This window comes from Meriones unguiculatus, chromosome 5 (assembly GCF_030254825.1).
Source record: "Meriones unguiculatus strain TT.TT164.6M chromosome 5, Bangor_MerUng_6.1, whole genome shotgun sequence".
NCBI lineage: Eukaryota > Metazoa > Chordata > Mammalia > Rodentia > Muridae > Meriones > Meriones unguiculatus.
The window spans coordinates 89,007,737-89,034,017 of record NC_083353.1 but is presented as its reverse complement, the minus strand read 5'-3'; the positions used below and the strand labels follow the sequence as shown (position 1 = coordinate 89,034,017).

General features: G+C 45.3%; 1 protein-coding gene across 5 annotated transcripts in view; it reads left to right on the top strand.

The window, feature by feature from the left end:
- The window catches only part of Frmd4b (FERM domain containing 4B), a 315,055-nt gene that overhangs the window by 186,049 nt on the left and 102,725 nt on the right, over positions 1-26,281 (top strand). For all 5 annotated transcript variants that reach the window (XM_021642357.2, XM_060383832.1, XM_060383834.1 and 2 more), the window contains 3 exons: positions 4,482-4,547; positions 5,799-5,893; positions 13,748-13,840. In XM_021642357.2, coding sequence (XP_021498032.1) covers positions 4,482-4,547; positions 5,799-5,893; positions 13,748-13,840 — 254 coding nt within the window. The remainder of the gene's footprint in view (positions 1-4,481; positions 4,548-5,798; positions 5,894-13,747; positions 13,841-26,281) is intronic.

The following is a 26,281-nucleotide window of genomic DNA, read 5'->3' as shown; positions in this document are numbered from 1 at the left end:
ACTTTTCAGCCTCCAGTGCAAGTAAGTGACAAGGGCAGGCCCTTCTGTTCCTACTGGCAATCAAATCAGCCCTATGACCTCCCCATTGAAGCACCATCCTGCAGAGGAAAGGATTCGGGGAATATTGAACAGGATGTTCAGAGTTTAGGCAAATACCCTCTGCCCTCCTCCGCTGGCCCTCATCATCTCTTACCACACCATGCAGGGAAGTGTCTGCTACTCTCCTCTCCCCATGTCAGTCAGTCTGAGGGCTATTTCCTCTCTGTGGCACATCTAAGATGACAAGCAGATGGCGTGGGCCATCTTTTTGGAGTGTGGCCTTTGCAAACAATTTGCTTTGGTTAATTGCTGAAACCTGCGGTGTACAAACTGGAAAGAAGGCTCACTTGGTAATGGCTTGCCTAGCACATGTGAGGACTCAGCTGAGGTTCCCCAGAACCTCTGGAAAGAGCCGGGCACAGCTGATCCTGTAATTTTAGGGACGGTAAAATCGGATGCAGAACCGGGCGGATCCTTCAAAGACGCACCCATCCTACCCATCCCCCACACAGCCTGTGTGTCTTATTTGAAGAAGTAGAATTCAATGCAAGTCAGCTAAACAGAGAACCGTTAACAGTGGATCATTCCAAGACTCTCGGGAACTTTCTGGAATGCAAAGACACGAGTTCACACAGACCAAGAGAATCATGAAAACTGTCTGGAAGCTTTCTCCCTCAGCCCACCTGATTTCTTGTGCCTCCTTCAGCATCTTGTCGTTTTAATTCTTCCTGCAGGATTTTCTCCACAGACAGCAGGAATCTCACAGCAGCCAAGGTTTCAGATCCAATTCTAGATTCAGTGGACTGAAGTTCTGATTGCCCCAGTTTTGGACAGGTGACCATAAACTGTTCAATCAGCTGAGATCAAGTTTTATGTTACTGCACAGTTTGTCGAATCAAAATGACAAAACCCTCAACATTGTTTAATAGTCAATAGTAATCCAGGTCTTGGGAGTTGGAGGCAGGAAGAATCATCCCAAACTCCTTTGCTACATGCTACATAGGAACCAGAAGCCAGCTGAACCACTGGAGACCCTGTCTCATAATAATAATACAAACAACAAACAAACAAACAACAACAACAAACCTAGAATAAAATTATGTGTTGAGAAAAGGAATTTCATTTGGCTGGAGGAAGAGCCAAAAACAAATTGGCATAGGTGAATGGATCTTTTTGTTTGGGTAGGGATTTTTTGTTTGAGGCAGGGTCTTTCTACATAGTCCTGGCTGTCCTAGAACTCTATGAGGCTGGCTTCAGACTCACAGAGATCCACCTGCCTCTGCCTCCTGAGTGCTGGGATTATAGGTATATGCCAGTGGATACACATTTAAAAGAGAAAAATAGATGTATTTGGATTATGAGGCAACCTAATAACTTGAAATATTATATGAGTTATTGTATTTTCCTAATGGACTTAAAGCTGTGTGTGTGTGTGTTTTCAAGGATTGTTTTACTTTCTGTAGGAGACATACAAAGTTAGTTTTTATGGGTACAAAAGTAAAATTATTTAAACCAGCACATTTCTTTACAATACCCTGCAATATGAATAACTAGAAAATGAATGATGGGTTGTTGGGGTTTTGTTGTTATTGTTGTTGTTTTGTCCCCTCCATTTTTATTTGTTGCTGGGATTTTATTTTGTTGTGTTAAGTTGTGTCTTTAGTTTAGTGTAATTTGTTTTTTGATACAAAGTCTCAAGTTCGATATGTAGCCCAGGCTGGCCTTGAACTCCTTGTAATGCCCCTGCTTCGGCCTCCTGAATATTGTTAACATTACAAACATTCATCGCTCGGGGCCTTGCACAGGTAGCCAAAGTGCTCAGCCACGGAGCTATGCCCAGTCGCCTCATTTACGTTTTGATTTGTTTTTTTTACTGACCCAGGTAATTTTGAATAAATTACCCTAAAGTTTGAGTGTCAGTTTCCTAGCCTATAAAACGAGGATGTTGCTCTGAGGTCCTCCTGTATCCCAGGCTTGTCTCAAACTCAAAGGAATTAAGGAGGACCTTGAACTGCCGATTCTCCTGCTGCTGTCTCGCTGGTGCTGAGATCACAGGCATGTGCCACCATACCCAGGGTGTGTGGTACTGTTTAGCAAGGCCAGGGCTTCAGGCGTGCTAGGCAAGCATTCCCACCTCTGAGTCACCACATGCTGCATATGCATTGTTCAGCTCGGTGACCAGAAATGCCATCGCTATCCGTGTAGTGTGTATTTGACCTTGGCGTTGCTTAGTTAGGAATGTAATCTGTGGCCATGAACTAAGCAAAGCTTTTCCACGTCCCTCTTATCAACAGTTCCACAGTTTCTTTGGGCCATGTGTTTATCACCCCATGGTCTGAGTTGCTAAGCTAGTTCACAGATGTGAAAAACAAGACTTAAATGAAAACTTGTGAACGCAGAGATTATTTTATTTTTTGCATTGAAAACAGGCTACTTATCCCCTCCCTGAGCCTCTATCGCCTCATGTATTGAATATGGATAACAGGAACCCCAGAATGCACCATTACAGCTCAGAGATAACATATATAAAAACACGTAGAGTGAGGCATGTATGCAGCTGGTGATCAGTAATGGAGTCCATCATGTTTTTGAGATAGGGTCTCACAAATATGCTTGTATATGCCTGCAGCCTAGTGATCTGCTTCCATACCTAGGGGTAGCTAGAACCACAAGCATGTGTCACCAAACACACTTTCCTTAACTTTTATGAACTTGTTCAATCACTTCAAGGTTTTTTAAGTACGCGCCAGGATGGCCTTGAGGTCACTCTGTAGCCGGGACTGATCTTGAACTCCTGATTCTCCTGCCTCCTCTTCCCAAGTGCTAGGATTATGGGTGTGCCCCGTCACACCCAACTCAAGTGTTTCTTTTTAATTGGTTTGCAAATGTCTGAGCTTTGTACGGTACCTGAAAGGAAGAGAGCATTGTCCAAGCTCTTCAAAAGTCACCCAACAATACTACACTCATGGGCAAAAATAGATGCGCAGACTTCAATGAGATGTGCCTATCAGAACAATGCTGGAGACAGCCTGGGTTTCTCTCGGAAGGAGACTCAGTATTGTATGGCAATGCATGGTCACACGCCACAGAACATGTATGAAAAATAAAGCCCTGCAGGGAAAATTTCCCAGAAATACCAGAGTGAAAAAACACAGGAAAGCAAAGCTGTGAGTACGGCTTAACCACCCTTGAATCGGAAGTATATGTAAGCGTGTATACACAGACACACATACATGTTACATGGATGGGTGGTTACACACACACACACACACACACACAAATAGTGAGTGCTTCATTTGGATAAGCTTGGCTAAGATAACAATATTAATGAAAGACATATAGTATAAAAGTATAAGCTGGGTGCCAGGACCGTTGCTCATTGGTAGAACATTCGCCTAACATGTGGAGGCTCTGAGCTCAATCTCAGCACCACACAAAGTGGGAAAGGATAAGCCTGGAACAGTGGCTTTCATCTCTAATCCCACTGCCTAGCATGCTTAGGCCAGGAGGTTTCAAGCTTGGAGCCAGCCAGGACTATATAGCAAGACCCCGTCTGAAAAAAAAATGTATATTTGTAAATGTACAGTCAGAAGTGAGCATGAAGGTGGCCTTCAGGATGCCCCTCAAATGGACAGGGCGGTGACATCGGTGATGGGGTGGTTTGGAGTGTGAGTTTTTCAAGGGAAGGGTCTTCGTTTTAAAACCAGTATTTCCCAGCACTGCAATTTTCAATTAAAAAAAAAAAATTCCATAGTGAAAATTGATATGTCAGACTGTCAACTGTGCACCTTAACTGCTAGCTATAAATGGTAATCTATTAAAAAAAAAAAAAAAGAGCAAAGAGTTCAAAAGTTGAGACCTTTGTATTTGAACTTCAGTCTCAGGCTTTACTCCTTGAGTTATGTAAGTATCACATCCACCAGAGCACAGCCATGATGAAAGGTGTTTTGGTTTGTGAAATGTCGCCATGACTCAAGGAAACATATGCTTTGTTGATCTCGTGTCCTGTGTGAATTTGGGCTGCTAATACGGGCATAGGTTTTTGTTGTTCCCTGTATACGTTAAGTAGTCTTTGCTTTTCGTCTTCTTTCTTACTTTAAATCCATGTGAGTGTTCGCAGGCATATTCAACCTTTTGACATTGTGACACAGCATTGTCATCTCCAGAGTTCACATTCAAAAACTGTAGGTCAGGTTATTAAAAAAAAAAAAAAATGCAGCTCATAATGTCTTAAGTAAGTGTGACTCTGTGCTGGGCCACTTTCACAGCTGTCCCTGGCCTCCTGCAGCCTGCAGGCTGCATATTGGCCACACCTGCAAGTCTGTAGTAAGCCGGCCTCTGAGCTTACTGGAGCGTGCTGCCTGTATAAGTAAAGTGAGCGTGGGGCTTGCTACCAGGCAGGTTCTGACACATCTCTTGCTATATGTTTGTTGTTCCTACAGATGACAGAGGGCAGGCACTGCCAGGTCCACCTGCTGGATGACAGGAGACTGGAGCTGCTGGTTCAGGTAGGTGTCGGATGCTCGGGGTAGTCCCTCCCTGACCTCCTGTGAGTGTGGTGGCCTGTGTCCCGGCTGCTCACCTAGGTGTGCCTGGAACCCAGCACGTTAGAGTGACTGAGGGGGAAGATGTGGCTTTGACCTCAGCAAACTTGGTCTGTACATGCCTTATTGTGGCTTAGTCTTCCTGACAGAATCCTGGTTGAGTCGAGCTACTTAAAATATGTGAGTGGAAGCTCTTTGTAAAACACTTAACACTGCATGGATTTCTTTCTATTTCACTTGTTGGTGATTTTCTTTCTATTTGCCCAACACCCTGGACCCAAAGTCTTTTTCTTTTTTTTTTTTCTTTAATAGTTAGAGTTCTATGGACAGGCTACACCTACGACTAGCCTAGACACCTCTTCCAGACCAAACCTACTTTGCTTTCTCATTGAGACTTGTCCTCAGCCACTGCACCCACACTGCAATTAAAACAAATAGGGCAGGAGCTGGAGAGACGGCTGAGTGGCTCACAGTGCTTGCTGCTCTTGCATAAGATCCAGGTTCGAGTCCCAGCACCCACATGATGGCTCACAGTCATCCATACCTCCAGTTCTGAGCTATACAGGCACCAGGCATGCACGCAGTATACAAACATACATGAAGAAAAAAACAAAACAAAACACTGACACATAAAATGAAATGAATAAGTCTTTAAAATGAATTAGAGGAATACTACGGTAGTTTCACTAACTTTTAATCCAGATCTCTGCCTGCTTCTCTCCTCCCCCTGCTCTCTCTCTCTCCTTCCCTAACCCTTTTCTCTTGTTGTCTTTCTCCTCCTTTTCTTCCTGGATTCCTTTCCTTGTCTCTCTCTCCCCATTTCATCTCCTCCAACTGCAAGCACCCAGCCTTCAGACCATCACCATGTAGCCCTGACTGTTAGGCTCAGGGTTCAGAAGGGAGCCATTTAGGCTGCCAACCAGTGATGCCCCTGCTTCCTCAGTCTCTGCAAAGCCAACATCGGTCATCAGTTGGACATTCTGTCCAATTCCAAACCACACCTCCCGTCAGGCCCATAGTATCCCCACAGGTCATAGATCGTTCCTTCTGTAGCTGGATGTTCAGAAGGTAGCGGTGACAACGGCATGAAGAATGGTGTTTAAAGATCACACAAGCAAGCAAAAGCTGCTTTCCATGGTTTAGAGCGGAATAAGGTGATAGCAACGGGAGAGGTGAGCAAGCAAATCGGCACTAATCAGATTTCTGTTTTGACAGCCCAAGCTTTTATCAAGAGAGCTGCTGGACCTCGTGGCCTCACATTTCAACCTGAAAGAGAAGGAATACTTTGGAATAACGTTTATAGATGACACGTGAGTGTTCTGGGTTTTCACGTCCTTGCCTTTTGCCTGAACTATGTACTCGCTGATTCTCTTTGTTGGCAACAAAGGAGAAAAATATTTGTATCCGGTTTAGATATACATTTCTTGGTATAAAAAAAAAAATTCCTACAAATGTTGTAAAGGAACAAAAAGGAATACGGAGCATTTAAAAGTCTTGCAAATACCACCAGGTATGGTAGCAAATGCTGCTTATCTCGTCACTTAGGAAGCAGGGCCAAGATGATGGGTGCGAGTTCTAAGTTCTAGGCCACCTGGTCTGCATAATAATCTCCAGGCAAGCCGGGACTGGGAACCAGGATCGTGAAAGAGAAAGCAAGAGCAACAAACCGCTCCAAATGTGTGTTAATAGGTTTGTAGTCCATGTTATTTGTCTTTTTGAATGTGTGGTAACACTCCTCAATTCCCTTCATCTCTCAGTGATGGAAACACTAAGTTGTTGCTCATGTGTATCGTGAAACTAATGTTTCGGTGCTGATGGTTAGAAAGTTTAAAGCCCAATTTGTGACTATCCTTAAAAATATAGCTATATATATATATATACACATACACACACACAGCTAAATGTGGAATTAATTTTTACCTATAATCTAAGTTTCTTTCATGTTGCCCTAGTAGTTTTTTGTTTGTTGTTTGTTTTGTTTTGTTTTTTTCATTTATTCCCATGCTTTATGTTAACATGTTGGAATGTATGTGTGTGTCCCTTTCAGTGTGTTTTATATAAAGCTATTTCGTCTATATTATATGTGGTCTGATATGTTATGAGCGGAATCTTCCCTTTTCTGAAGATATTTTTCAAAGAGTTTCTTAAATACTAACATCCAAGAAAATGTGTTCCAGACACAAAATGCACTGGCCAACCACGGCGTTCTTTCCACAGCTCTCTGTTTAAGTGGTTTTTCAGTTGTCCAGGGAAACCAGGTGGAAAATCACATCAAGAAGGAGTTAATTTGTTTTTAACACCTTGTTCCTGTAATGATTTTTAGCCCAGGGTCTCCAAGGAAATCTAAACAAAGCAGTCACCTCAAGCTGCTAAAACCCAGATGTTTAGAGAGGTACAAAACCCAAAAAAAACTTAGAGCAGACTCAGAATGTTTACTGAAGGTGATTCACCCAAACCTGGCTGGGAAAGGCAGTGGGCATCACCCCTTTTACTCTGAGTCACCCAAATATGTTCACGCAATAGCTGGAAGACAGGCACTTGATCATCTGCCCTCTGCTGGATAAAATAGGGAACTACGTGTGTCCATTTTCCACAGGTACTAGCCAGAAAGCCACAAGCAGCTCACATGAATTGGTGATAAAACTGCCACACACATGTAGGCAAAAATGTGTGTTTGTGAATGAAAGCATATAAGACCTATGGCTGTAAATACATTAATAAGGGAATGATAGGCTATGAGCCGTAATTGCCATGAGCGCTATCATTTAGAAGGAGACAGTATTAAGTTGAAGCTAAAGGCCCGAAGACAAGAATAATGTATTTGCTTAACAAACGTTTCCTGAGTGGTCACAAGGTACCGGATGGTATTCTAGATTCTGGGCATCCGACAGAGAGATGATGAGAAAATACCAGAGACTCTAAGTGGGCACAGAGATCAGATGAGAGGCCATGTAAAGGAAAGGTGGGGGTGGGGGCGGTGTTAGACAGAGTGGGCCACAGTGATGTCCAGGGGACAGTACGCATTAAACACCAAGAAGCAGCTCTGCCAACGAAAGCCAACTTGTCCAAAGATGGGACCCAGTTTGACTTTCGTGTTTTGTTTTAATGTGATGTTTGTTTGTTTGCAACAGGGCCTCAATTAGCCCAGGCTGGCCTTGAACTCCTGGTTCTCCTGCCTCTGCCTCAGTGCTGGGGTTGGGTTATAGGTATGTGCCAGCATGCATGACTTAGTTTCCCACGTAAGAAAGGTAGGGAAAGCCACTGTGGCCTAGAGTGCAGAGAGCAGGAAGGAAAGAGGTCCCAGGTGAGGGCCAAGAATGAGGTCGGGGGAAATGCCACGGGGCCCCGCAGCTGTGTGATCTGACAGCAGCATTTGACCTCTCGGTCACGTTTCACACCTACAACCTGCACAGTACGATAGTTCTTCCGTGGCAGATGCCACACGGGGGACCCAGGAGACAGTGCTGGCATTCTGCCCCGCCAGCATTTTAAGCAAGAGTGCCGAGTCCAGGGCACAGGCACACATGAAAGAGAGAAGCTTTGCACCGCACCGGAGTGAGCTCACCGAACCCAGCCGGACGCGCAGAGTCCACAGAGGAGGAAGGAGGCGGCAGTGCGGGCAAGCGTCACATGAAGCAAAAGCGTAACACTGTGCTCTCGCGGGGTGTGAAGACACCATCCTGACCGTGGATTAAGGGGTGAGCAAAGGACAAGATCGCAGGTGAACCCCGAGAGGCACACAGATGGCTCTGCACCCGAGGCTACTCGGGGGACGGTCCACGGAGGGGGAGCGGGATTTAGAGCATCAGCGCCTGTGCTGGAAGAAAGGGGCCAGAGTGTGTGGAGGGCAGAACCCCTATGTGCAGTGCTTTGTCCTGACGCCCTAACTTGCCTCACAAAGAAAACAAAAAGATCTGGGCATGATGCCCAATGCCTATCCTCCCTGCACCTGGAAGGGAAAGACGTGTACCACAAACTCTAGGCCAGCCCGGGCCATATATGAAACTCTATCAAGAAAAAAAAAGGGGCTGGGGGGAGGGCTCACTCGGTAAGGGAGCTTGCTGTGCAATCCTGAGGACCAGAGTTCTAATCCCCAGGACCCATGTGAAAAAAAAAAAAAACGGCCTGGCCACATGCGTATAGCACTACCTGAGGAAGAGGAAAGAGGATTTCTTGGGCTGGCTGATTGCCAGCCGAACTTCAGATTCAAAGACAAACCCTGCCACAGGAAGTAAGGCAGAGCTGTAACTCAAGACACCCACTGTTCTCCTCTGGCCTCTGCCTACACATGTGTGAATACACCACAAACATGTACACTGCAAACACACACACACACACACACACACACCAAAACAAACAAACAAACAAACAAACAGGTGAGACAGTATGAGTGATTTCCTTTGAGGACTTGGGCCCCCATCTTCCTTATCTAGCTTCAGATTTGTGGGCTCCCTGCTGCTACAATCTTGGATCACAGAAGACAAACCTTAACAGTCTTCCTGAGACCCTTGTATCCCCCGACTTACCTACACATAACAGACAACACCCAACGTCAGAATTGCAACCAGCTGGAGAAGGTGTCTCCCGGCTGTGCCTGTGTTTATTTTCAGAAGTATGAGTCGGTCTTTTCTGGGAGAAGGTAGGTCTTGGCCATTTCCACCTTTCCGGGGAGCAGGCTTGGAAATATGTTTGTGTCCAAGGGTGTCTCCTCGGAAAGTCTTGGTCACAACCCTAGTTCTTTGTCTGGTAAATATTTTTGGAAGGTTTTTTTCCCACCCTCAGCCCTCCCTTTCTGTCCACCCCCATGAAACCACCAAGTCGGATCCCTCCCAGGGCACTGGCTGAGTTGCATTTTCCATCCCCAGTGCCACGTCAGCCTTGAGACCGTGGTAAACTGGACAGAAAGAGGCAAAGCTGAAAGGGACAGCGTCAGTGAAGGCTACTATCTTTTCCCCCAGCTCAGATAGCCAGGAGACAAAGGGGGAGATAGACCACAGTTACATAAGGAAGGCAGCAGTGCCGACCAAGACCAAGTTCCTGCCTCTGAGCTTGCTGAGGCATCCCGGCTTTGTGTGCAGGGTGACCTTCAACCCCTAGAGGGCAGTATCCGCTCTCCTTCCCCACAAGGGGCCCTTCCTTCCACCATCCCCACGTCCATTTTGAAAAACTGCTGTGCGACCTTCCTTGATGAAGAAATAACAAATAGGCATTACAACACAAGGATAGCTTTGGATCCCTGTCCTTTTTGGTGGACTGAGGCAGTGAGGCTTCCACCGTACAGAATCTAGACCAGAGGGAAAACATAGCTTTGTGGTTACCGGTGCTTGTCTTTTGTTTGGTTGATTGGTTGGTTTGTTTTGGTTTTTGTTGTTGTTGTTGTTGTTGTTGTTTTATTTTTTAAAGTTAATTAGATTCCATACTTAAAGAGCAAATTAAAATGGGCCTTATTATATCTTAGTATTCAGATGTAGGTAGTTTTTTTTTTATTCCTCAGAACTTACGTTCTGTTAAAAGGACTATAAATACACTTTAAAAACCAAAATTAAAAAAATCTAATTTAGGTATTAGTGGTACATACCTATAATCTCAGCCCTTCAGAAGCTGAGGCAGGAGGATCATGAGATTGAGGCTGGCCTGAACTACATGTAGAGTCTAAGGTCAGACTTTGTAACACAGGGAGGCCAGTATCCATTATAAACAGCAGAAATCTGGGTGCTTGGCTAGAGACTGGGCTCAGATTAGCGCTCTTGCCTAGCACACACAGAGGTTTGACTCCCAACAGAAGGAAAGAACGTAAATCTTTAATATATACCTTCAGGCTTGAAAAGTGTGTTTCCGCTGCATTCACACGAACATCCTGAGAGTCTTTACCGTGGTTACGGCCAGCCTCTTTTGCTACCTCCCCACTCTGACTGTGGTTTCTTCCAAAGCCGTAACCAATAGCCACAACTGTATCTGTGCAGGATTCCACATTGAAGGTTTTCTCCATGTTTAAGAGTGTCCTGACCATGCCTCCAGGTTTAACCTCATTGCAATGTGCTGCATATGTGATGAGTTCACATCGCTTGCTTCGTTCATTCCTGCAGAGTGTTCTATGCAAGCTCGTACGAAACCCAGTACACATTGTAACTCGTGCCACTCTTCTCTGTGCGGAAAGGATAGAGGACATACCCACACACTGAGGAGCACTGAAGTGAAGGCCAACCCGGCGGCACAAGGAGATCCTCTTCCAAATATTTCCCGAAGAAAAGAATGAGGAAGAGGAGGAAAGGGAGAGGCAGAGGGAGCTGCAGAGAGAGGAAAGGAAGAAGGGGGAAGAATTCAAAGTTAGTCTAATCGGCCATATGAAACCCTGAAAGACTTCAAACTGATGTGCCATGTATTTTAACACTTACTTTTAACAGCTCTGAAGTTGAAGTGTCTTTAAATAAGAGTCACATTAAACATGACAAAATATAATGTAGGAATCCTTTAGCTTCAGCCTTCTATGTTTTTTTTTTTTCTTACACACAAAATCACTAATTCTAAGAATGTCTCTCAATGCTCCACCAAGGAAATCTTGGGGAAGTTCTCAGCAGCTTCATCTTACAATTATAGAAACAATACACAGAAACTGACCCCAGTGTTATTATAAAAAGTAGGAAATCCACTGGTATCATTTAGCCCATATTGAGAGCCCTGGGTTCAAATCCCAGCCCTGCCATTTTCCTTGCATATTTAGTATAAAATGTAATATTCATAGACAAAGATTTCCAGCTTGGTTGACGTATGTGAGGGTGCACAGTAAATGAACCATTGAAATGTCTGTTCCATAGTATGGTTGGGGGAAGGGGTTTATCAAGAATAAGAGAGAGGAAGTATCCAGAGGCACCAGGAAGAGTCCAGAGCAGAAAGAAAAAGACTGGACGTGGCCAGGGTTCTCTCAGGGTTCCATGAGAGAAGCCAGAGAGTGGCAGAGGTTGGGGGAGCAGACAAATCATGTGAATCATAAGAGAAGTAGCTGTTAGTCAGGGAGGGGAGAGCCGGGAGGCTAGTGTGGACTTTGAAATGTAGACAAGTACTTGTGAGTGGGGACCGAGGGACTTAGAGGCCAGCAGCACGGCTTTGATGTGTGACCATGGTACAGCAATAGAGACCCATGTCTCTTCTGCCAGAAGCCAGAGAAATGACTCTTGGGAGGTAGGGATGCGGAACTCCTTTCACAAATTCCCAAGTGATGCTGGCTTTCATCGGACCCAACCACCAGAAATCCTGTAGTCCAGCCTGAGCGCATTTCTAGACACATGGACTGCCTGGGACCTAACAGTTGACAAATAAATAAAGAGTGGCTGTTACCATTTATACTCTTACTATTTGTGCCCGCGTTTCCTATGTGCTTTGTTTCTAATTTTTTAAAAACTATTCTGTGCACCCGTGCCTTGCCTGCACGTATGTATGCTCACCACGTGCAGAGAGTGCCGTCGGAGGACAGAAGAAGGCATTGGAACCCCCAGAAATGGGGTTCCTTATGACTGGTTGTAAGCTGCCATGTGGGTGCTGAGAACTGAACCCCGGCTCCTCTACAAGAGCAACTGACATTCGTTTCTGCTAAGCCATCTCTCCAGCCCCCTTTTCTATCTCCTTACGTTGACAGGAGGGTGGAATTTCCTGAGTTTGTCTTTTAATTATTTATTCAAGGACCAAAATAGGCTGGAAACTGTTTTCTGGCTCGTGATGGAGTTCGTTGGAATTCTACATCTCCTTCTCACCACCAGATGCGTATTCTGGAGCTGGGTTTTGCATAAGCAGATTCAGACAGGCTCTCAGATGGAGGGCCAGTTGAACTGCCTTGGAAACTGTGTAAACAGTCCATGGAGCCTCAAGCCATAGAGGTCAAGGTCTGGAGAGAACTGTTTATACCTGGGAACTGGTGAGGCTCAGAAGTAAATAAATATTTAACCGTCTGTGAGTCGTGTGTCCACAGACATAGCTCCAGAAGTGTCCCAACCTGTGCGTACATTGGAAAGGGCAGTGCTTCCCTTGAGTCCCCTTTGTTTCCTTAAACTGGAGTCTTCCCTTTTCTTCTTTTTTGTTTTTAGAATGTTATTTATTATTTATACAGTAAGCTGCCTCCGTGTGTAGTTGCATGCCAGAAGAGGGCACCGGATCTTATCATAGATGGTTATGAACCACCACCATGTGGTTGCTGGGAATTGAACTCAGGACTTTCTGAAGAACAGCCAGTGCTCTTAACCTCTGAGCCATCTCTCCAGCCCAGGTCTTTCTTCCTCTTCACTTAACCTTTCAGATGAATGTAAAGATTAATTTAGTGTTGTGCAGTGTCTTAAAATCCCAAGGCTTTATCCGTATCTTTTTCATGCTCTCAGTTTATTTAAATATATATATATATATATATATATATATATATATATATATATATGTGTGTGTGTGTGTGTGTGTGTACATGCAATATAGATGGGTTTCCATCGGTTAAAAAACGGGCAAGCTGGGCATGGTAGAGCAAACCTGGGCTATGGCAACACTCTGTTTCCATACACAGAAGGGATTATGGGTAATATATACTGTACTGACTGTTACGCTTCTTATTAAACTTGTAAGTGTATGTTTGCTTGCATTAGCTGAGATGAAGCCTCACTGAGTAGTCCTAGCTGGCTCAGACTCACTGTGTAGATAAAGCTGGCCTCAAACTCACAGAGCTCTGCCTGCTTCTGCCCCCAATGCTAGGATTAAAGGCATGCATCACCGTGCCCAGGGAATCTTGCTTTTTCTTTCTCTCTTTTTTAATTTAAGATTTATATCTAGAAAATTGTTCCAGGCAATTTTTCAGTCACTCCAGCTTGTTTTGTGAATGCACTGTATTTCTCCATATAGATTTAGATCGTTAAATCTATACCCTATAAATATTTGAGTTCTTTCCAGACTTTTGGCTATCAACGTGGGGGGTTTTATAAATGTCCAAGCTCCTCCTGACAAGCTTCTCCAGTTGGAAATGCTCGCTCAGGAGCAGACAGGTTCAATAGGTTTGAAAGAAATTGCTGAAGTGGCCTCACAGCCTGTTGTATCTCTGCCTGGTGTGCGGGTATGACCGTTTCCAGGCAGCTTTGCCGGCACTGTGTGTTGCTGGCCTTTCCCCGTCATCTTCTGCCTTTGCTTTGTTCTCACAGGGGTCAGGAGAACTGGCTGCAGCTAGACCACAGGGTTCTGGAGCACGATTTGCCTAAGAAGCCCGGCCCAGCTATTCTGCACTTTGCTGTCAGGTACGCTTGAGCGCATCCAGCATTCACCTCCCTTTTTGGTTCGTTTTGTATCTGTTTTTCTCAGGATTCTAGACATCAGAGATAATGAATAAAAAGAGAGAAGACCCTTTGAGACCATTCTCATATGAGATTGTCTACTGTCTTGGTCTATCATAAATATGATGTAGAGTTGTTGCCTTTGAAGATAAAGGAGAGAGACATCTTGATTTATTCCTCAAAGACTCTTATTTTAAAATGTAAGGCTGAAAAGCCAAGAGGTGAATTTAAATGTTTAAACCTGAAGGGGTTTGTTTGTTTGTTTGTTTGTTTCATGTTTGTTTGTTTCTTTTATTCAATAATCTGTTAGGATTCTTCAGCTCTGAAATCTGGCAGATATCTACTGTTTAATACTTTAGTTGAGAAAATGTGTGCTAGAGATGGGGAAACAATACAACTGCATGTCTTAATTGAAATCGAAGATACAATGCAAAGCAAATGCCCGGAGGAAGAATTATCCCAGCAGCTCGGAGATCTGAATTGCTCCATGCCGAGACGGACAAGGATAAAGCTCACAGCCTTCTGTTCTGTGGGCTCTGTTTGGGGAAGGCCCCTTAACAAGCTCCTGAGACCAAAGCATTTAACTAAATCAGGGATTTCTCAGAGCTGGCCCGTCTGGCAAGTATTTTAGCATTAATTATTACCGATGGAAGAGAAGTGGAATGTTTAAAGATTAACCCCCTTGCCCTCTCCATAACTTAAGATATAAAACATGACCACTGGAGCCCCCACTCTCTTCTGGGGCAGCCCTGAAACCTGATGGGCAACTCTACAACTTTGTAGTGCTGGTGGATTTCTCATAAATCACGCTTACTTTCGTAAAGCCGATTGGGATGCCTCCACCAGGAAGGGCGCTAACTGCCAAGAAGGACGGTCTGAATTTGACCCCTGGGACCCCACCTGTGAAAAAAAGAAAATTCCAACACTTGTCCGGCGTCCTCCGCATGCGCGCGCACCCACATGCGCAAGCATGCGCACCTCGCATAGATAAGTATAGCAAAACCGCTTTAAACCAAGTCAACTCAAGAGTAGGCTAAAATCCTGTGAGATTTTAATGATGAAGTCTCGTTTCATAATGTGATGTTGGAAATCCCACTCCATACCCCTCTTCTACCCCCTCCTCCCTCCTCCCCTTTTCTCTCCTCATTTCTTTTCCTCTTCCTACTCCTCCCGTCTCCTTCCCAACCCCTTCTCTCCCTCCCTGCCTTTCCTCCTCCTTCCTGTATTGTTCAGGCAAAGTAAGTTATGGTGAAATTTTACAAGTTCTGTTGTTTCCTTGCTTCATCTGCTCCATGAAATTCAGCAGCGCGAAAATACCATATCTTACCCCTATTTAAAATTGTGATTTTTTTTCCCCCTGTCAATTAGCCATTGAGAGATGCTGAGCCTTTTCCTGAACATGGCATGTTCACAGTCCAGGGGAGGGAGGGGAGTCTTGTTCGTGTTTCTCTTTTCAATTTTGGGTTCTGGGGGCTGGAGAGATGGTTCAGGGGTTAAAGAGTACTTCCAGAGGACCTGAGTTTGAGTCCTAGAACCCAAATGACGGCTTCAAACTATCCCATGGGATTTGATAGCCTCTTCTGGTCTCTGTAGACACCAGGCACAGCTGTGGTGCACAGACACCTGTGCAGGCAAAAGACATAAAATTAAATTTTTGATTCTGAGATCTGTTTTGGAATTTTTTTTTCTTACCCTTAACCCTAATTGTTGTTTGTTTGTTTGTTTGTTCAATGGTGCTGGGAATTGAATCCACAGTCTTGCCCAAGTTCTACGGTCCGTCACTGAGCTCTGCCCCAGCCCCTCAGAACTTTTGATTATTAATGCCCAAGAAGGAGGGCACAAACAGATAATTTGTTTAGACCTAAATCATAGCTCTGGAGAAGTGCCCAAAGATACTAAAGAAAAACTGGAGTTTGCTGAAAGGATGTGATGTGAGGTTTGTATGCCCAGAAACGGAGGGAAAGGAAGGAAGGAGGAGAAGGAGGCCAGGAGAAAGCTGCCTGTTAGTAGTTAAGCAGGAGCCAGAACAGCAAGGGAAAGTAGCTTGCCCACGAGGTGCCTATAAAAAAAAAAAAATGAAATTATCATTGTGAGCATTTCAAACTCTGGAAATACAGAATGAGAAATTTCTGTTCACCAGAATTTCCTCCACCTCTCCCTTCAGTCCCCGGACCTTTACAGGAAAACTGGGTAGATTATGTAGTGCTTCCTGTTTGTGTTTTACAAAGGAGAGAAAAAATTCCCTTTCTTTGCTCTTACACACTTCAGCTGTTCAGCCTTCTGTAAGCACATGGACTACTCCTGGCTATGTTAAAATCTGGGCATTGTTAGCAGCCTTCTATTTTAATCTTTGTGTGTATGCGCCATTTTTTTTTCCCCTGTGTCATAGCTCAGCAAAAAGCATTGTGTCTTTTTGGAGAACCTTAACAAGTGTCATTTATTTTGTGGCCACAATTGTGTGCCTGTTCTTTGACAGCTGCTGTGGTTTAGCATACCTCTGAAAATTCCAGAGAGCAAAGCCTGCCTCCCCCCCCCCTTCCTGACAGTCCTTTGCAAGACCATGCTATCTTTTCCAGCAGGTTCCTGGGATTCCACGAGCAATTGGTGGCTTGTTCTTGGGGCTTTATCCCCCAGTTAGCACATTATCTCAAATGGCCCATAACCACTTTCTCCTCTCTGCTAGCGTGTGTGAAACCCTTATCAAGGCTTTAATGATTCACTTAACTCATCCTCCCAACAAGACAGTGACATCATCATAGCCTTTATTATTCCAATTAAGCACTTGCTCCAGTTAAAGAAAAGATAATGCAGAAGCACACTGAATGGAAGTCTCTGAATCCTGTATGGTCCTCACTGAGGTCACAGAGTGGAGGGCCACAGTCCTGAGACGGCTAGTGTGAATGGCTTTTGTCACACACTGTTGTTTGGCTGAGGGTCTCACAGCTCCAATTAGAGGACACAGAGTTGTTGGTGACATTTCTGTCCGAGGAAGGGACCCATTAGGTTACTTGTGTTGACTAGAAAATGTAACCAGGGAACTCAAAGCAGAATTAAAATATGTATATGTGTGTACCAGAAAAGCCTAGGGTATTATGAGGCTTAGTTGTAATCCCAGCACCAGTGAGGTCAAAACGGCTGGATCCTTGAGGCTTGCTGGCCAGCCTAGCCTGCTTAGTGAGCCCCAGATAGTGGGCCACTCTGAGTGCAGGGGTAGGGAATATTACACACACACACACACACACACACACACACACACACACACACACACATGCAGCCAAAGATACTATTTGGTTGTTTTGACCTTTGACCACTATAAAGGCATCTGAAGGTTCCGGGGCCCCTCATGCATGGATAGCCAGTGATGTGTTGGGGTACAGAGGCTCCTGATGCATGGGTGTTGGTAACATACTAGGACACAGAACATGGGGGTTCCTCATTCATGGACATCAAGGAGATGTGCTGGAGTACAGAGCCTAGTCCTTCATACACGGCCGTCCAGATGATGAATTAGCACACGGTGAGAGAGAATCCCCTCCAGTGGCCGCACATTGGTGGTGGTGGTGGCAGGGGGAGTGTCACTGTTATTCTTAAGGCAAACAATTGGAAATACCCAAACGCTGACACGAAAGATAGGGTGAGCAAGTTCTGGCATCTCTCAGCAAGCTGTAAAGAGGTAAGAGAGAGTGCTGTGTTTCGTTTCCTCCAGAGGGAGAAGTGGGGTCCAGTGTAATCACAGTGGGAAATTTTTCAAACCATGCACTAGCTCTTCCTGTTAGGAAGAGCTCCACCTCAGCCTCAGTCCTGGCCCGGGTTCTGCTAGTGTGCCATGGTAGAGACCCCTATTGCTGAGCCCCTCTCTCAGTCCTCATCCTGTGAATCACAACTCCATTAAGTCACTGTCCTCAAGCCGGTCTGTTAGCATATAGGCAGCCTACTTCTGGGTTGCCTAGTAACCTGTGATGTCATCATGTGTCACCTACCAGGTGTGTGGAAGGTGTGGTTCAACCACAAATGTGCAGGCTATAAAAGGACCAACCCGCCACTTTGTCGCTCTCTTACTCGCCTTATTCTTCTGTCTTACTCTCCTCACTTTCCTGAGGATCTCCTTCCGTGTCTCTCTCTCTTTCCTTTCTCTATCTCTCCACCTCCACCCAGTAAATCTCTTTCATGTATCTGTTGTGTACATGACATCACTTTTAAATAAATACTAACAATGTCCTCGTCTGCCTCGTCTCCTGGACGCAGGTTGTGCCTCAACAGTGACTCAGCACGTATTTATGACAGATGCTAACAGATCCTAAAGAGAAGTCCAGAATTTCTTTAAGTTAGTATATTTTAGAAATATTTAAGGGCTAGGCAAAGGAGTTTCACTGAACATCAGATAAACATTCCTACTTTCCTTCTCTTCAGTCCTTGCTTACTGGACTCTGCCCTGTTTCTGCTCAGGAGAGACAATGATGGATGAGGAAGCATCCATGCCATCCTCATCTGAAAGTGGACAGCCGTTACTTAGCCTATCACCGTGCCCATCCATCTGGTAGTTACTGAGTCCCTCCCTGGGGTCTGATCCTGTGCTGGGGCTGAGGTTGCAGTGATAAATGACAGTGATGGACCCCTGCCCTCACTGCCACTGGGAGGACATTGACACTAAAAGAATGAATATGTAGGGTGTCTCGTGTAAGAGATTCTAGAAAAAGAGCACGCTTTCAGGGTGGAGAGCAGGGAGTATTGGTGAAGCCAGGCAGGGCCGTTGCCTTGAATAGAATGGTCCAAGACATCCTATCACAGAAGCTGTTATTGTCAAAGACATGGAGACGAGGCAAGGAGGTATCAGATCTTTGGGGAGGTTCAATAGTGGCTTGGAGTTCAGGGGCAACTGGGGCTTGTGGGACTTAAACGAGTAATCAGGCAGTGTCTATAACAGACTCACTGTGGCTGCTGCGTTGAACGGAGTCGTGGTGTGGCGAGAAGGCGCGGGTTGAGGGGATTTGCTGGTAGGAACTGAGGTAGGAAGGATTTACAAGGGTCTAGAGGTGAAGTGAGAGAGGGACTATACTGCATCCCACACACTCCTGTCACTTGGAGATGAGGAAGGAGACCTTCATTAAGGTCTTGGGAGGAGACAAGGGGAAGCAGAGGCTGTAAAATGACTTCACAAAACTGTGTGCAAATATTGAAAAGTGTCCTTTTAAAATTTTCTTTTAGTTGTGAAGCTGCTTTTGCTATCAAGACGTTTCCTCTTTCCTGTCACGTAACTAGCCATGTAGTGGGCAACGTGCTATGTATTTGACATGTATCCCATTGACTCCTGAGCTGAGCATGGCAGTGCTACCAATAAGAAAGTAGATGAGTCTCTGCTTTAGAATCTGACACAAGAGGCAGCCTGACACAGGATACTTCCCCACAGAGAAGGAAGGAACAGAATTGAAGGAGAGGCACACAGTGTTTGCTTTATGATTCCAGCATTGAGCATTTGCACACACACACACACCCCATTTACAAAGCCTCCAATAGAAATGTTATGTATACATAGAAGTACCACTGAGATTGCTCAGTGAGCAAAGGCTCTTGCTGCCAATCCTGAATTCAGTCCCAAGGATCCACAAGGTAAAAGGAGAGCAAGGGCTCCCTCAAATTATCCTCTGTATGTGAACATACACACACTAGATAAATAAAAAGTAAAAATTTGAAAATGTAAAATGAAACTTGAAAAACTATGCATACGACTCATTTGTGAATGGGCACAGTGTAATTTATGAATGTGAGCCGTCTCCGTGTGAGTGCAAACTTCCCCAGGCTTCTGGGGACTTCTCCTCCCAGCCTGGGGTTTTTATCTTACAGCTGTAAATTATCTTTGGCAAACGTATGCCTTTTTGGTAATAGACCCCAGATGTGAACATTTGGAAAGCTGAGGGTGAGTGAACTCTTACAACAGGAGTGCAGGGACTGGCCTGACCTCACTGGAAAGGTTCCCAATCCCTCGGGGGGGAGGGCAGCGGAGGTGGTGCAGGCTGGTACCGCCCTGATCCACCCACTGGGACCTCAGTACCTTTCACCAGCCTTATCCCCCGGAATAGCTCTTAGGTTCTCCGTTCCTTTCTTATACGGCTTTTTCTTCTCCCTTATTTTCCTCCTCGTATTTGCTCTGTCCCAGACTGTACGTGTCCTGTCTGTGGAACCCTCAGGTCTGGGCATTCCTCAGCTTGGAAGAGAATTCTGTTAGGGAGTATGAGGGGTCACTGCTGTCATTTTGTTAGATTGTTGAGAACAAGGAGCCTTTGAAACCCTACTGGCTGCTTCAGGCTTCGTTGTCCTCTAGCCTGCCGTGGGAATGCTAGGCCTCTGGAATGAGATCAACAAGGACCAGCTATGGCAGCACACACATCCTCTAACCATAGCACTCAGGAGGCCAAAGAAAGATCTTGAGTTCAAGGCCAGCTAGGCTACATAGCAAGATGTGGTCTCAAAAAATAAATAAATAAATAAAAATAAAAAAGTATGAGGAAGAAGTTCTACTCTAGGGAACATCATAACTACCACAGTGGGCTTCATTACTCTGCTAGGTAGAAAACAAACAAAAACCAAAGAAAACCGCTTTATTTCTAAAGTTTTAAGTATAGACTGCAGCGAGGACAGATTTATTGTTGTGGAAAGATGCTTCAAGCAGATTCTAGGTGAAAAGAAAATCACAAAGATAGAACATACAACATGAAAGTACTTTTGTAGGATAATTGAACACAGTGGAAAAGAGTTTCGGAGGCTGGAGAGCTGGCTCAGCGGTTCAGATCACTGGCTGCTCTTCCGAAGGACCCAGGGTTCAATTTCCGAGCACCCACATGGCAGCTCACAACTGTCTGTAGCACCAGTTCCAGGGTATCTGGCACTCTCATACAGACATACATGCAAGCAAAACACCAGTGTGTGTAAAGTAAGAATCAATACATCATTTAAAAAGCAAAAGGAGTTTCAGATGTTAGTGGGGGTTAAATTTCAGAGTAAAATGACGTTTGTGATGAATTGTCTTCTCTTTATGTTCCTCCTGTAATGGGCAGGAGTAAATTCCTTAAGTAAATTTTGTGTTTTAATTTGAGTGCAAAGAGTAATAAAAAGATGCTCCACCGTGGCTGTGACAGGCTAGCATGAATTATCTCGCTGAGGAGAAGGTGAAAGACAGTAACAAGGCAAAAGGAGAAATCATCTTTTTAAAGAGGAATGTGATTTAAAAACCCGAAGGATGGACAGACTCCTCCCACCTGGGCTTAGCAGAGGGTGGACTGGGATGTGAGTCTTCAAAGCTCTTTTGGCTCCAAAGTCAATCCCTTCTGGCTGCAGAACCTAGGAGTAGCTGTGAGTCGCTTTAATGTCAGTCAGGACCCCGTCAGTGGAAGACCAATTCTGAACTTCCAGGAGTGTGTATTAGTTTCCATTTGTGAGGTTAAACCATCCTAATTCAAGTTCAAGAAAGACACAGAATCTCCTGAACACCCCTCTCTCTCTCTCTGTGTGTGTGTATGTGTGTGTGTGTTTGTGTGTGCATGTGTATCTCAAGCCAATGAAGAAGCCTTAGGGTACCATAAAAGTAAAGAATTAGTATTGTGAAGGGTAAGAGAAACTTAGAATAAAAAGGTAAAAAGTTAGGGCCAGTGACATGGCTGAGCGAGCAAATATACTTGCCTTGGAAGCCTGGTGACCCGAATTTAACCCCAAGAACCCATGTAGAAGTAGAAGGAAGGAACCAAGTCCACAAAATATTTCTCTGACCAGCACGTGTACACTGTGGTAGCCTGAGCACCGGCCTTTCACACATATGTACACACAGGAATAGCAAAGATAATAAACTTTTCAAGCTAAATGTGTGCTCTTTCATGAAGGGTTTCCCAAGAGCTGGTACTTGGGGACAGATCGTCTTTGGGCTGTAAACCACCATGAGGCATGCCTGGCCTCCTCCACCCCCAACCCATGCCCTTGATCATCAAAAGCCACCCTCCTCAACCTTCAGTCCCCCACCATGGACAGCAGGCTTTCCCACCATTCCTGTTCCTTCCTGTCCTAGCCTTTTCACTTCTCAGCCGTGTAGCTTTCGGGGTAGCTCACCAGTGAAAAACAACACACCTACCGCTGCCATTGTGGTGTGAGGATCTGTTGGATCATCCCGTGTTAACGGCGATGGAGGCTTGTTCTGCCTGTTGGGTATGTGTACGTTGTAAACCACAGAGTCAGTCTCCATGTGCTGAGTGGGCATGACAGGCCGGAAGGTGATATACAGCCTTTCACTGGGGAAGATTTGAGACTGTCTGGCTTGGGTCTGACCCAGTCCCCTCTGCTCAGGGTGGAGGGCCTTAACATTTATCTTTATTAGTCACCATCCCCAGCTGTCCGCTCCTTCCCAGACATGCCTCCCCTGCTTGCCTCCCCTGCTTCTCTCCCCGCTTCCTTGCAAAACCTTAGCCTCTGTTTGCCCCCAGGAGATTGACAGCACCCTGCTTTGAAGAGAGGAGCGCTTAATAAACGGTCCTTAGGGATGCTCACTCCTGTCGCTGGCCGGTCACGGCGAGATCCTCACACTCCTTAGACAAGGTCACCAGCCCTTGTAGAGAGCCTGGAGAACTCACTCTCCTTTGAGGGCAAGAGGAAGAGAGCAGGCCCCTACGAGCTCAGCTGGATGTCTTGTCTGGCTCCCCTACCCAGTCTGGAAATGCAGGGAGGAGGCAGTGGAGGAAATGCGGTTTTGACCCCCAAGCACACAGGAGAAGCAAAGAATGCTTCTCTTGGGAATTCTCCAAGACCGCTGCTCCCCTCACAGAGATGAAAGGCTCACAGTGGACTCCCTCCAGTACTACCGCTGTGTAATGGTTGAGAGAAGGAGATGCACTGAAATTACAGCTCAGCCTTCGGCGTGCATGGTGGAGGAGACAGTGGCTGAAGGGTCATTATAAGCAATAAACAGGGATTGGTCGCCCCGTTAGGAAAGTGGCTTAGGTTCTGATTAGGGATCTTCTGAGGCACGGGGCCGCATGTACGTAGTCTCTGTCTCTCCGTGTGTCTCTTTCTCTCTCTGTCTCTGGTGTGTGTGCGTATTCATAGGCGCAGCTGCCTGTAGGTAGGTGGATATATCTGTATGTGCACGTTAATGGAGGCGAGAGGACAGCATGCCGTTTGCTGAGCGCGCCATCTCCCCAGCCAGAAGTACAGTCTTAGATGTATCCACAGCAGTCTGGAAAAACTAGGGGGAGGCATGTTGACCTGGTCCCGCCACTTGCCAGTCGTCACCTCGGTATGGTTATGAATACAAAATGATCGCATGGCTCTTGCCCGCTTCACCTCTTTCGAAGATTGTCACTCGAGCACTGCCAAGACCTTAGTCAGGAAGAAACTGCGCTCACTCGAGGGGAGTACAAGTCACAGCTGATCAGGAGACCGTTTGGTTAGCGGAATTTTCCCATTCTGTTTCACATGGAGAGCCAGCCTTAAGAGGCTAAGGTGGAAAGGTAACAAGTGCAGGATCAGCCTAGGCTACAAAATATGTTTAGGGGCAGCCTGGGCTACAATAGCAATATGGTAATAATTACTACCATGCATTCTATGCCATCTAGTAAATGCTACCCACTATGTTGGCTCATATCCTATCTGATGTCATGGAGGCCTGAAAGGAAAGAGAGACAATGAGAGCCAGGTTGAGGACCTCAAGTCTGCCCACAGACCTGTGTAGGTTTTGAGATACAGACAAATTTCCACCTAGCCCCACAGCATTGCCTTGACCTTCTATGGATAAATAACATGACGTCAAAATGGGGGCTGCCCAAACATCAGAAACAATTCAGAGGAGAGCCCACCCAAACAACTCCTGTTGTGTATGTTTGTATATGTATGTATGTATGTGTGTGTACGCATGTATATGTACATATGAGGTCAAATGTCAACCTCAGATGTCATTCCTCAGGTGTTTTTGAGACAGAGTGTCAATGGTCTGGCACTCTCTGAGTAGGGTAAGCTCCAGGAATTTACCTGTCTAAGGTGAATGCCAACACACCTGGCTTTTTATGTAGGTGCCAGGGCTTGAACTCAGGTCTTCCTGCTTGCAGGGCAAGCATTTTACCAACTAAACCATCTTTCCATTGCCTATTCTTTTCCATAGGCCATCTTGTTATCCGACTGGCAGGCTTCCAGTGTAGTTCATCCTTCCAACTGTAGTTAATCTTTGTCCTGGCATCAGGGTTTCATGTTCTAGAATCCCATGTGAGTGATTAGGTGAACCACGAGGAAAGTGAAAACGTGTGGGACAGGCAGGAAGAGTGAGGACAGGAGCTCCCTCAAGCAATTGTTCTTCCCAAGAAACTATCCTTTGTCAAGTTGTTTGTGGCCTCCAAAGGGAGGCCTATTCAAAAAGCTCAGGTTGGTCCTAAAGGTGAACATTTAGCCTGGCCATCAGATAGACAGACTCATGGCGAAATTCCTCACAGTAAACCCACAGAAAAGAAACCTATCTGTTGTGAAAAGGACAGAAGCAATAGGTGTTCATTAATGAGTCTAAAAAGCCATTATCCCTGAAGACCACCTGTGCTTTTCATAGACCCCTCACACCTCAACTTGTCACAAAGCTCCCCTTGACAGGATGGCGGATTCGGAGACCTGGTAACTGGATGCCTGGGCAGACGCACTAACCAGTGAAAATTGTCAGATGCGAGTGAGAAATGGGATAGGGACTTGTTGGCTGTAACTAGGATACAGTCAGGAACCTGAGCGTCAGAGATGAGCCCCGTGTCTGTCTCGTACGGAGGGATCTGGTCGCAACTGGAAGGGCAACAGATCAATTTGGTGCTGGGCCACCGGCAATGTGGATCCTTCGGTTCTCAAGGCCTGGCAGAAGAGGCTCCCCCCTGATATGCCCTCTGCCTGGAATGGCCTTCCTACCATGGTCACCTGCTGACCTCATACATTCTTTAAGACTCAGCTCAGTTGTCCCCTCTCCTGTGGCACTTAGCTGATGGATTTCATTTTGGCAGCATGCTCCCTCTTATTTATTAGCTGATTAGTTAATTGTATCCCTCTTGTAGGCTCCCGTGACAGTGTTCATAGTGTAGCTTATTGAGATTGTTATTATAGGAAAGAATTTTATCTTTTTTTTTTTTTTTTTTTAACATAAACTAGGAAGTCTATTAGACTCAGTTTGTATTTTGGCTCCACTGCTTCCTAGCTCTGTGGCCAAGAGAGGAGAGCATAGCAGCTCTTGCACCTCTGTTCTTTAGCCTTCTCATATGCAGGACGGGGTCAGAGTTTGCTTCCTACTGTATCAGGTTTTACTGATGAGCAAAGAAGAAGGAGGGGGAGGAAGAAAGAAAGAAGAAATGATGTCTATAGAAGAACACTGTATGCCTCTTCTAGCACTTGATTTGGTTGCCAGCAAACAGGCTCCAATTACAGCTAACATAGGAAGAAAATTCACAGCAGGAAAAAAAAATGAATCTAACAAAGCCTCAAAGGAGACAGGGCTTCAGTGAGGATCTGGAGAACAGGAACCAGAGAACAGTGACATGCATCAGGATGCTGCTTATAAAACAAATAAGATCCAGAAACCTTTGCCTGTAGGTCATTCCAGTGGTGGTAAATTCCACAGTGAAAGAATTGGCCTGGTCAAGCCTGGGTCACATGCCTAACGTTGGGGTGTACTCTCTTGTCCTCCAAGGGTAGTCCCCTGCTCAACCTCGCCCATTCCTATCCAGCCAGCAACCTTCTGGCTTTTCAAATATGATTCTCCCCGCAAATCAATGCAGTGCTATTGATTCAGACTCAGAATTTAAAAAGAAAGTGCTGGAGAGGGGGGGGGAAATCTGAATGAGAATTGGATTTTAAATAGCGTGAAGGAATTATGATGAACTTGTTAGTATGAAAATCCATCGCGCTTATGGTTTTTGTGCAATGCTATTCTGTGAGAGGTTCTCACTGAAATGGTTCAGAGTGACATTATCATTATCCCTGCATAAGAGTAACCACGTTGTGTTATGGCTGTGTATGCTGCTTCTGTCTTATGCTTATGGTCTTAGAAGAAAAGCCTGCTCATCCTCAGTGTCTTTGTATGACGGTGATGTGATAGAATTGAACACTTTTTGAGCCAAACAGGCCGTCTCTCAGCTGCTGATTCTACAGACTGATCTGAACATTTCTATTTGGCACTTACTTTCTGTAGTTCTCTTCAACCTAAAAATGGAGAAAAAAGCAAAATGGGGAATTCTTGTACAGTGTCTGGCTCATAGAGGGCTCTAGATAAATGGTTACTATTGTCGTTATCAATGCTGTCATTATTTTCCCTAATTTCCCCATCATCTTTCTCAATGTCTGGTGCCAATCAGGTATTCAATATTTGATAAGAGAATAATTTCCAGTTATAAATAAATTCATGTACACCTA